Consider the following 13,194-nt stretch of genomic DNA (forward strand, 5'->3'; position numbering starts at 1 on the left):
TTTGGGCGTGAGCACACCTCCAGTGGAAGGTAAGGTTATGGAAAGGCCAGTAACCATTTTTTGTGTGTGCTGAGGGGATGGGGATAAGTCACATGCAAATTAATTACCAGATTTACAAATATACTCCAGCTGATCTGGTGAAGCAAACTAGTTTTAAAGCCCAGTTTAACTGGCTAGTGTACAGCCTGCACATACCAGTGAATCTGAACCTAAAAGTTAGTTAAATTTTATAAAATTGATTTGAGGTTGATACTACAGATCTTCAAATCATTAGATATATTACATGGTAGTATTGCCTTTAGGATTCTTATTTAACATAGTATGAAATTTTTAATAATTTAAAGATAAACTACATTAAGATGGAATTTATATTGAATGTATTTATATTGAATAATTTAGGGGTAAAAACAATTATAGCAATGTTTTAATTGTAGTGACACCACGAGACGGGAAATATGGGGAGATGGAATCAATATCTTTAAAAACCAGTTTCTTCTCTTCTGGGACCACAGAAACTATAATTCTTGAATCATAATTGTTCAGGTGATAGTGTGACATCATTACAGAGCAGTGTTTGGTTGCCTCAGTTGTATGTTTACATACTTCAATGAGATTGGAATTTTCTTAAGGCTAATTTTAAACTCTGAATTACCTAGGTATGTGTTGCTTGTTTTTGCAATAATTACATCATCAATGTAGTGCTTTTATCATTAATTATTTGTATGTACCCACAACTTTAATACAATTTTAATGTAGATTTTTGTCTGGGAATTTATGTAGTCCTGTAAATGTACTAGGTACTTTACAATTGGTAAAACACACAGTAGAAACAGAGAGTGAAATGGAATTCCTTCTCTGGTGAGCTTTAATGTAAATTCACAAATATAACGAGTACTGGTGATGGACAAGCAGCTGTATATGGACATAAGGGCTGATAGACAAAACTGAACATTGGGCTTTCAGGCTGAGGCGAGGGGAGGACACAGATTAAAATATTACAATTTTAAACATTTTATATATGGGTCATGTTACAAAGTATGATGAGCATCGAATGGAATCTCCGTTGCACTCATCCTTGCTCGGTTTTTTTTTTTTTTTTCATTTTTCAGGACTGATATTTTGGTTTCCATACAAACTTATTTGCTGGCTTTTCTTTCCTTTCTCTGCATAAATAGTTGAAGCAGTTTGTTTTACCCAGATACAGAAATTGCCTCTAAAATTTAAAGTAGGGATCTGTGATATTTAGTTTTGCTGTACTAGCAGCCAGTGGCTGCTAGGAGTCTCCAAACCTGATATACAGAGAAATATGGTTTCTATGACTGGAAATTTTGTCCAGGCACAAAACAGTATAATATTCATATTTTGTAAAGCTGTACATTGTGAAAAATAGAAGTGTCCCTCAGACTTTTTTTTTTAACTGAATTACACTCAAAGTTTTGAATGGATGTTTCTTAGCTTTTCCCCTTAACCTACATTTTTGAACTACTTTTTTGTTTTTGGACATTTTCCTTTTTGAACTCAGAACTCATATTTTTATATACTACTTTCAAAATATCAAGTGAGACGTATTAGAATTGTGGAACAACAAACGTTCTGTGGGCACAAATAAAGGAGTTTTTTTCAATAGTGCTAATAAAGTAGAACAGCGCTTGATTTGCTTTGTGATCCTAACGATTTCATTCCTCCACTGTCTCTAGGATTCTCTAAAGAGGAGTTGACTAGCCTTCAGAGCATTAGAGGAAAACCTCACATTAGCCAGACACAGTTTTCATCTGTCCATCTCTACCTGACTGATCTGGACCAATTTTTACACCACTGGGCTGTGACAGAGGTAATACATCAACACTAATTCTAAGTGACAGCCAACAAACTCAGAACTCTCTGTCCCTTTTCCTTATCCCTTGATGTCTAAAGTCCTTTCATGAGTTAAAAAAAGCTCAGAATATTATTGCTGTTAAACGGCAAGACCATTCTGTAGCTCTCAGGCAGTATTTTGGTAAAGCTGCTTAAAAAGGAAGCATGCAGTAATAAAGTGTGTAAAATATTACTTTTCAGAAGAGGGAGTACAGCTTTGGTGGAAAATTCTTAAACACAAATGATTGTGTAAGTGTTGACTGTCAAAAGAGAAGAAATTATTGTAGAACGCTAATTTTGAGAGATTTTTTGGGAGCACATTTCACTGTTAATTAAATAGCACCCTTATTAAAGTTGAGTCATATTAAGCTGATATTGAGAGTACTTGGATATAATTTCTTATGCTTATTCACTCAGTTTACTGAAATGAGTAGCCTTCCTGTGACACTGTGAATTCAGTGCCTGTCTATAGGACCATACAAATTTGAAACTTGGCTTTATTGCTGGTTCTAGAAAGATCTGCGGTCACCAAATTTTATTTTAAACTAGTGAACTGTGTGGTGTGATTTATCTGTCTTTTATTACATGGCTACCACATAACATAACTTCTTTGTATGATAAAAATATAACTGAATTTGTTTGATGAAATGCAAACAGAGACTGAAAGTATTTAACAAACCTTAGTGACATGGACACTGCAGTTTTGATCCACCCACTGAACAATGAGGTTGGAGTGCTATGACAAGAGAAATGCTTCTTGGACAACTGCTGTAATTAGGAATTTAATATTGTTTATGTAGTCTTTCAAGTAATTTTTTTTTTTTAAAGAAAGAAGACATATTTTAGACTGTTCTGTTTGCTGTAATCAGACCTACAGCATAATTAAACCTACAGTGTAATTCATAGTCTTACTGGTGACCATATTTACTGTGGTAGAACACTGATAGTCTAGATCTGTCTGTACATGTGTATTTATATAGAAGTCTGTTTAAGTATGCACATTATTTACACATACAAAAAATTTACTAGACTAGAAATAATAGTTTATTGTCGATATAAAATCTGGCCTTTGTATCTCTCATGCTAATCGAGACAACTCAGCTAGGGTAGTTCAGCCTTCCTCAAGGCCTGGGACTCAGCAAGGAGGACTATCGTATTTGAGAGAAGTCTGAAATTCTCCAAGGTTCCTTGGTCTCATACACCTCTTGATGGAAAGCTCCAAGTTCTTTTTCAGGTTCTCAAATGGATAATGGTCCCTTAGCAAGAAGTTGAGTATCTTCTCTGACTTACTCCTCTCAGAAAGAATATTTGGGCTCAGGAGTGCCCATCTGCATTTCCTCTCTAATTGCATGTCAGACAGAGACTTGAGGTCCCCCACAAGGGCTAAACTCTGAAAGTGAGCACTGTCTAGGAAGCGTAAATTATTCCCAGACAGGCACAAAAATCCACAAATACCATAAAAACCAAAGAAGAGTGAAAAGACATTCCAGAGTCTCATCTTCTTCTGTTATCTTCCCCAAGGAAGGGGAACTCTGTATTTTGGGTTATAACTGTTAGCTGGAGAAATGAGAAGTTTTTCCCTACAGACATGTTTGAGAGCTTGGGAAGAAATGTAGTATTCTCCATTGGGGTCCAGCCAGATACAAAGGAGAAGCAGGCTAAAGCCAAGGGAAAATACCTTCCCTCCAAAACCAGGGCTGAATTTTCACTCCTCCATCAAGGGAGAATAAGAGAATCCTGATAAGGGAAAATATTTGAATTGGAAAGCCATGAAATATTTTATATGGTCTTGGATCCTAAATATTCCCTCTTTATGCTCCCCAAGCTTAGTACGATAGTTTTGGTGTGGTTTTTACTGTGGTATTGGACTTCCCCAAAGACCCTGCAGATAGAAAAATTGAGTTACCCTCAAATGAGCGTTCAAAACTTCATCTTCAGTCCTCATAGCTCACTAACAATCATGTTTCACTAGATCCATGATGTCTTGATTCAGTGAGCTATAAAGCTGCAGCTGACAGAACCATGATGAGCTGAAGTCAAAGCAAAAGAAAATCTCTCTGGTTAATGAGTCTGTAGTGGATAGATTCATGCATTCTATGTGTTTGGCAGAAAATTCAATGGCAGGAAACCAAGTATAGCAGACAGCAGATAATCTAAACAAATCCTCTGTGTCTCAGATTCATTGGGGAAATCTTGCTGGAAAGAAGATTAATAAGGTGGTGGCTGACATGGATAAATAGAGAGGATTCACTCTCTACCACAGCAAAGCCTAAGATAGATTATATACCACAGAGGTATCAGAGAAGAACTTTTTTTGTTCCAGGGGTAAAGTCTCAGCCTGGAGCATCAGAAGGAAGTAGACCAGTGATCATAGGAAAATAGATACTCTGTATTGCAGATGGCTGTCAGCTTTTCTGTGTTCTTCCTTCCTCACTTCCACTACTTCCAAAGATGAAAGAGGAGGAAGTGACTTATTTTATCCTATGGCTGAAATTGACAAAGAAGTTCTTGGTACGTGTACCTAGTGGAACTGTCACAGAGGTCTCTGCTCCATCTTTCCAGCAGGCAGAATTTCCTATCACTGGGTCCACTCCTGGCACAGAATTACGTGAGTCTGAGTATTGAGCCACAAGCCCTAACTAAGATGGTAGGTCACCACGAAGCTATCAGAGTTCCTCAGAACAGCATGTAGATGTGAACCAGCTGTTTGACCTTTCTTTCCTACTTGGGATCTCTCAATTCTTCCATTGGATGGCCTCTGATCCGGCTGTAGTAACATTGTCAAGAAGTCTCTGAAATATCTCTGCTATTGGCACAAGTCGTCTTATTCCATCCATAGGGACAAGATCATTCTGTGTGCTCCAGTACCATTCATTACCAAGATAAACTCTTCCTTTAAATACATCACAGGAGATCATGCTGTATACTACTGAAAACATATATTGGGCTATGTACGACTGAAAACATATATTCATCAAATTCATCGTCACTGTCATCTCCATACAAGGCAGGCTGCTGGCCGAATATTTTCAGGGTGGTGAGCATCTTGTCTTCGCACGTGAACATTTGTTTAGCTGAAGGATTGATTTGGGAGCATATGGTATTTCACGTATAACTGGTATGATCAGTACATCCTCCAAGACCCATCCATGCCTGATAGGGGAAGGTGTAGTTCTGGATGTGCTTGATCATCCCCATTCCATTGCCTGATAATTTGTTTTCCTAGAAGCAGGCCGACAGACAGAAAAACTGCTACCTACAAGGGGTGCATTTATACGTGCTATCAAGAACACAGATATCAACGTAGCTCTGCAGATGTTATAATGTTGCTCTTCAAATGGTCAACTCAGCTTGTGAACGCCTCCAGTGCATTTATGAACTCCTTTAGTGACTGTGTCATCCATTCTGAGCATCTTCAGAGCGAGGAGACAGCCTTTGGAGGCTGAATCAAATACCTTCCAGTAAGATAATTTGGTCTTTCTAGCCAGCTTTCTGGGTAATGTCACATCCTGAAAAGGCATGGAAACCTGGCAATGTGGTGGCTTTTAATGGTCTGAGTGATAGGAACACATCCTGAGGGATGTTCAATGATTGTTCCCCAGCAGTAAGCACAAAAACAGAATCTTGCGGTTGCATCTTACAGAGAGAGCTAGAACATCTGTGTCTTGTACAATAAGTCTTGTTTAGTAGCACCTTTCTCTATGGCATTGATGACATGCAAGATAATTTCAGTGTCAGCCTCATCATAGGAACTATGAAGAAATTCCACTGAACAGAGTGAGGTGGCATTCATTATGCCATGTGACAACTAAATTCTTTGAGGAATCCTTTGCATGCTGGAATATTTTTGCTGCAGGGCATGCAGTTAACTTGTCCTTCGTGTGAATATGAGACACTAGCTTCTTCATTGTGACACTGGAGATATATGTGGAGTCAATGGTTATTAATTGGACAGGTGCAATAGCACGGAATCTCTTCTTTCTGGTAATATTTTCAATTGATTCTTCTGTGTATGTATCGGACACAAGGCGGACTTGGTCATAGGTCTGCTATTTTCTCTGTAGCCTCCTAATGAAATGTTCAGCTGACCCTTGGCAAGTGTTAATAGTTTCTGGTTTTCTGAGAGCTTGTACCTCAACTTTACTATCTATGATTGCTATGCTAAAAGGCCTCTGCTGGTCAATTCATCAGAGGTTCTGGCTTAGGAAGACCATGCAAGATGTGCATCTGTGTTCTTTTTGCCTTGCATGTATGCATTGTTTCATTGCATTCGAACATCGATCATGGTACCATGGAGAACTTGTACTTTCCCAGAGTCTCACGTAGACCAACATCACACTGAGATCTGGACACAATCAGGAGATGAGCCAACAATAACCCGCCTGTGGTTGGCTCAGTAATAGTCCCTTCCACCATCACTCTGACTTTCTTCTTTGCATTTGAGCACAGCTTTAGTGTGTTCTTTTTCATTGGAGCCAATAAATTGACGGAGCTTTGGATAATTCTTTAAGTTTTGTAGGCTTTGTACAAGTCGTGAGCCAAAGTATCTATTCAACTGACATCTAAGAGTGACTGCTTCATACGGTTCCTTACCTGTCTCACATGCTGAATCTGTGCTTAATGGATGCCTCCACATTTCTGCCATACTGCAGAAGAAGCAGGGGTTCTTCTCAAATCATATGCCATGGGACCTAGTATAGGGCAAGTCTCACTCACAGCTGGCACTTTGTCCGAGTATCTTCAACTTTTTCCTGATGCTAGATGTACTTCCTCTCCAATGCTAAATTCAGGTTATGGGTGCACTTCTTATAGCATATAATGTGCCACCGAGCATTGTGTTTAACCAAGTCCTCCGCGGTGGTGTTCTCCAAAGATGCAGCTACTAGTCAGTACTCTTCTTCTCTCCATTGATGTCTAAAAATGATCAAGACCAAAGTGAAAACAGGGATTTTGCAATACATTATTTGGGATTGTAATTAATTATGTTATGTAATGTATGTTACGTAACTATGTACATACTATTTGCAGATGGATTCCAGTAATTTCTGGCTGGATGCTGATATCTTAACTAGTGCCTTATTACAACTCTTTTGGCATAATACACAAAGCTGATAATCAATAACACTGAACCACTCATTTTTTTGCCAGTGATGGCATATCAACTTGAAGCACTCCTTCCATTTAAAGTAATCTGAAACATTAAAAAAATTAATCAGTTATGTTATGAGTAGGGCTCTACCAATTTCACGGTCATAGGATTTTTAAAATTGTAAATTTCATGACTTCACATATATAAATCTGAAATTTCATGGTGGTGTAATTGTAGGGGTCCTGACCCAAAAAGGAGTTGAGTGTGTGTGTGTGTGTGGGGGGGGGGGTCGCAAGGTTATTGTAGGGGGATTTGCGGTACTGCTACCTTTATTTCTGCGCTGCTGCTAGTGGCGGCGCTGCCTTCAGAGCTGGGCAGCGGGAGAGTGGTAGCTGCTGGCAGGGAGGCCAACTGTAAAGGCAGAGCCAGTGCCAGCAGCCGCACAGAAGTAAGGATGCCATGGTATTGTTACCCTTTCTTCCATGCTGCTGCTGCTGGCGGGGGGCTGCCTTCAGAGCGGGGCATCTGGCCAACAGCTGCCGTTCTCCAAGCACTCAGCTCTGAATGCAGCACAGAAGCAAGGGTGGCAATATCACAACCCCTCTAAAATAACCTTGTGACCCCCTCTGCAACTCCCTTTTGGGTCAGGACCCCCAGTTTGAGAAACGCTGGTCTCCCCTGTGAAATCTGTATAGTATTGGGTAAAAGCACACAAAAGACCAGATTTCACGGTCTGTGACGCTTTTTTCATGGCCGTGAATTTGGTAGGGCCTTAGTTATGAGCATTAATTGATAACACAGTACTGTCAATTGAGGGCCATAATTTAGCTTTGTGATGGCTGCATGTTTGACATGCCTGTATTAAAGTATAATTTAAAAAATTGATATGTAAACATTTTCTCAAATAAGTACATAATTGTTCTAGGTTTGTCATGTTTGGTATCATTGTGTTGATGGGAGAAAGGGCTTTCGAATGATACCCAATTTGACCCATTTCCGACAACATTGTATTATCAACATTTCCACCAACTGGGGAACCTGGAGCTGTTAAGGGGATCAGTAAGTCCCCACTGCTGTGACAGAGAGGGTGACACATTTGAAATTATGATTCTGTACTTTTTTATGCATCAGATGACACTTCCCTTACCTATCGTTAATTTGCCCATGGAATCACACATGCTCCCAGACAGACACTTTTTATCCTCCTGACCTGTTTGGACATACAGTATAAGGAGATCTGGCCTTTCTGCTACTAGCTTACAGTGCTGGGCATTCATTGGTGCAATCAGAGATACAGCTATTCATTAAAACTAAGATGAAAAAGAGAAGCTAGTGTTTAAATATATACATACCTGAGATTTAGCAGGAGAAACCGATCACATCTAAATAAGGCTCACTTGTCTAAAGAAAAAAAGATAATTTGGGGGTTGGGTAGTGAACTAGACTGCATTATCTTGTAACCATTAGCTTTGGTTGCATGTGGTCATGAATAATAAGTGGAAGATTGGATAGATGTACTTTCCAAAAGGTAGCTCTTCTAAATGGTTTATAACAAAACACATTTTGGGAATTGTTTTGGTCCCCTAATTTTTTTAACATTTCTGCATAGAAGGATTATTAAATACTCCTAGGATGCTAGAAGTACAAAGCCAAATAAGTTTTAACAATTTACTTACTAATTTAAGGAACAACATACAAGAAAACCAGTGTTTTTTTAAAAAGATGCCATTTTGTGTAAATGTTAATATTAATCTTCATACTTGGTCATGAGAGATTAAATATAAATGCAGGAATCTTCACCCATTTTATTGAGCAGCTAACACTTGCAATGACCACTGCCACTTATTAGAGCCAATTATTTAAGATTGTACCGCTGTGACTAAAACTGATGAGATTCCTGAATAAACTGTTGCAGCTTAAAGCAAGAAGAACTTCCGTTTTCATTCATTTTAACTGGTCATATGGTCATGTGCATGTCAGTAATACTGTTCCACTACTCTGTAAGTGAATTGACCTGTCGGTGTCAAATGAAATAGTAATAACAGAAATGAGCAGTTTAACAAATGAAACAATGTGCATGTGATAATTTTTGTTGCTATGAATTTAATGTCTGACTGTGTGGCCTCTGAAAATTTTAGAAAAAATGCAATTTACCACTTTTTAATTCTTCTTAAAGTCTGGATTCCAGAGTAGCAGTCTTGTTTGTCCTATACCAGGCATGGCCAAACTTACTGACCCTCTGAGCCGTGTACAATAATCTTCAGAAGTTGGAGAGCCATGAAACACACACAGCCTGCCCCACAGGGTGGTGCCCCACCTCCCCCCCCGCACGGGGCTGAAGCCCCAAGCCGCAGTGTGCCCCCTCGTGAGGCTGAATCCTCGAACTCCCTCCAGTCTGGTAGGCGGAGAATGTGCAGGGCATGGGGGGGCTCAGCGAGTTGCACTTTAAGTGTAAAAGAGCTGCATGTGGCTTGTGAGCCGCTGTTTGGACACGCCTGTCCTATACAGTACATTTAATGACCTGTGGGAAGGAGTAGGCAAAAAAGAGTGTAAATTTAGAGGACATAACTTTGGGGAACCCATCCAGTGTCAAAAATGTGAATAGACTGAATCCAGAAGTCATGGAAGAAAATGGAGACACTTATTGCATAAGGTACTTTTGCATGTAATACAAAAAAGTGTAGTGATGAGATCACCTTTTAAAAGATGGAAACAGCCTAGTCCTTAAATGGTCACAAGGTGGAAAACATTGATCAAGAAAAGGATCCAGGAGTTGAAGTTGACAAACTTTAAAAAGTAATAAGTGGTAACTGTTCAGAAACTGAACACTGATGTGACTAAACTTATTGAGGGAGCAAAAAAAAGCAAAATTGATCATATTACCATAAAAAGGGCTATAGAAACTGTAGTTGGACTGCTCACTGAATGAGACCCAAAATAGTGAGGGCACTGAAGAATCACATACTGTCTAGAAGAGGTGATAAAGCAAGGATGATAGAGCAATGGCCCTTGACTGACCAGTGACCGCTGAGTGATACCACAACAGAGTTTGCTTATGTTCCTGCCATATAGCCTTGTAAGTATAGTTTTTTAAAACTTACTATGAACTCTTAGTTAAGCAATGTGATGAAACATGAATTGAAAATGTTGCTGATGCATGTCAGCTGTTTTGAATTAGAAATAAAAATGTATTTTAATCTCTTTAAGAAACAACTTAACATAAACCTTTCATTTTTATGTAGAATATCCAAAATTTAAGCTTACAAATAAAATAAACACTTTTACCTTAAAAAAAATTTGCTGTGGCTATGAAAGCCAAAGAAATAAGGAAGAGGAGGAGCCTCAACGTACACAAAACACTCATTCAAAAATGTAGTGAATTAAATATTTTATCTTGATTCTACTGTTCCCTTTTTGTAAGAAAATATAAATGCTGATTTCTTCTTCTTTTTTCCTACGAAAAACTGTAACAGGGTTTTGGGGCTTATTCATGTGTCCCAGGGCTTCTGTTATGATCCTTTGAAATTGGGAGCCTTAGTCACATTTGTGCTCCTATCATGTACTATGAATTCAGGAATCTAGGAAATTGAGTGTCTTTTCCTGCCTATTAGGAAAGAGGGCAGAAGGAGAGACCCAGGGTCAGAAGAAGATCTGTGAGGAATTGGGGCTGTTTACATCGTCATGTGTAAGACTTGAAAGAGAGACAGCTTCAGGGAGCTGGAACTAGTTGGGGGAAGCCTTGGCTATGTAGGGCTGGGGAGCCCGGGAAAGAAGAGCTTTAATGACCATTAACCCCGTGAGTGAAAGGCTAACATGAGACACTGAGACTGTTTTGGGTTGTTTTGGTTTTGAATTTTGTTAATAGAGAGAGCTCTGAAAAAAAGAACTAGAACAGTGCTGTCATTTGGGGTGTGATTTCACCTTCTTCCAGGTGGCACATCAGCCACAAGAGAGAGAGTAAGTTTAGCCATGCTTTCTGGGTATAAGTAGCTTTAGAAAAAATAATTCATCGCTAAAAAAAAATAAAGATATTCTAAATAGCCTTATGTGTCATACAGTTAGGCCAGGAAACCTTTCTACATTTGTCCCCTAGCCCATGGTTGGTTATTTAGTTCTAATTTTTAGTATAAGTTGAACCTTAACAATGTTTTAGAATTACTCTAAATCCTTAGATGTACATTACAATGTAGTGTGTAAATGTGTGTCACACTGTGCATGTATTTTTTTCAGTAATTTGTAACTAAATCACATTGCTGTTCTTCTTTTCTAATATATTGGACTGTAATTTCAGCCCCACCATTTTTTCTTCTTATTCCCATTCTGAATAATCTGCTCCTGCAGACTGCATTTATCCTGTGCCCTCTTTCTGTGTAGGTGTGGGGTTTTTTGTTGGTTTGTTTTTGTTGGTTTTTTAAACTCTGCTCTGTGGATGCTTTTTCTGGAGGAATTGAATCCGGAATGTTTTTCATATCATGCTCTGTGAGCTTAGCCAAGCCATAACAATAAAGATCTCTTGTTGTAAGCAGCTTCTCCAACAACTCAGACCACTGTTAATATTGCCCTGTCAAATCTGTTTACTTCAGAGAGAGGAAGCAGCACCTGACAGGAGAGTACATTGTCTGGTAAGGTATGGTGCTCCGGGGGATGCTGGCTTAGCTTTAGAAGGCAAGCTTCATTGCCTGCCCCATCACCTGAAAATTTCTCATTTTCTTCACTCTGCAGAAACGTGATACTGGATAGAATTCTGCTTGCAACACAGTCACCCCACATAGTATCTTGGGAATTAAGAGCACTATAGCCTGTCCCATTTAGTTACCAATATTTGAAAAGGATGTTACCATAAATTGAAAATAATTATTGGTTTAGTTCCTGAAGTCTTTGTATTTCTTATTCTGTTTTATAATAAAATAATTTCTCTCCTTCCCTTATTCTATCCCACATTCAACTTTAGTTTTTATTTGTATAAAGAATACATTGAGCTAAATTCTCTTCTGGTGTGACTCCATTTAGTGGACAGTGAAGAATTTGGTCCACTGCTTTTTCTTCATATTTGTGTAGTCTCTGCATGCTCACATATGTTTGTCGGGGTGGGAGAAAGATGTGCATATCTTTATTTCTCTGAAGAGAAAAACTCTGCGGTATAATTAAGATTGAAATACTATGCTGACTTCCAGAAAGGAGTTACTGGTACATAATTTCCTTTGAGGGGTGGAAGTGGAGTAAAAGAAAAGGTGAGGGATGTTCGATGTTCTGAAGAGCGAAAGGGGACTGGAATAATGATGAGCTGCCACAGTTCAAGTGGGTTTCATGTCAAAGGTCTGATGGGTCACTTGTAAATGGGGGGGAGGAAATGTTTGGGTTGTAGGGCCTGCGAATGGACTGAAAGAAAGGAAGGGATAAGAAGAAAACAGGGGAGGGTTTGAAATAATAGGAAATTAATAAAATAGTAATTTGTATTATGAACCCTTTCCTAATTTTAAGTCTTTCACTTATATCAGTGGTTAAAAACTGGGGAAATGCTGAACAAAAATACATGGTATATTGAATAAAAATAATAAAATGTTAATAATGTAAAACTTTAAAAAAAAAAAAAAGTGTGCTTCTTCATACCTTTATCTCCTCCCCTCTGTGTGTGTATTGCGTATTTAGAGCCTGATCCTACCAAGTTGCATTTGAGTAACTTTACTTATATAGGTAATCATTTTGAAGTCAGTGGGACTAACTCACAAGAATAAAATTGGTCACAGGCATAAGTGTTTGCGGGACAGAACCCTTAGGTTGTATGCTTTTTGAGTCAGGAACCTGTTGTATTATGGCCAGTACTTAGTAATTTTTTAGCTGCTAAATAAATAAATAACTACAAAAAGATAAAACTCTCCTCCCAGATCATCTTTTCATTGTGTCCCTTCTAGCCAGAAGGGCTCAGAATGAGACTGAGCTCATTTCAGTCTGAGTTCTCTCTCTCTCTCTTACCCTATCTTTTGTCTTTGGAGGTTCAGTTTCTCGCACATGAAGTACTGTACACAGGATGATAAGATCTGCCAGCAGTCTCCCTGGTTCGGACTGCAGTTATGACAGGTTTTTCACATTGGAGTAGGGGGAATTCAGGCTGCGAAGTAATGCATGCAACTGCTTGGAGGTAGAAAAGTGCACTTAATCAGCCAGAGCAGATGGGCATACAATTTGCCCCTTCATTCAAGGTCTGAAGGGCAAAGGAGGGATAATCGAATTGTACATGGCCAGCATTCTGG

General features: G+C 38.9%; 1 protein-coding gene across 3 annotated transcripts in view; it reads left to right on the top strand.

Annotated features, from left to right (window-relative positions):
• The window catches only part of TEX10 (testis expressed 10), a 123,805-nt gene that overhangs the window by 78,710 nt on the left and 31,901 nt on the right, over positions 1-13,194 (top strand). For all 3 annotated transcript variants that reach the window (XM_084620835.1, XM_084620834.1, XM_084620836.1), the window contains one exon: positions 1,698-1,831. In XM_084620835.1, the coding sequence (XP_084476961.1) occupies positions 1,698-1,831 (134 nt within the window). The remainder of the gene's footprint in view (positions 1-1,697; positions 1,832-13,194) is intronic.

This window comes from Lepidochelys olivacea (genome assembly GCF_965140295.1).
Source record: "Lepidochelys olivacea isolate rLepOli2 genome assembly, chromosome: 2".
Lineage (NCBI taxonomy): Eukaryota > Metazoa > Chordata > Testudines > Cheloniidae > Lepidochelys > Lepidochelys olivacea.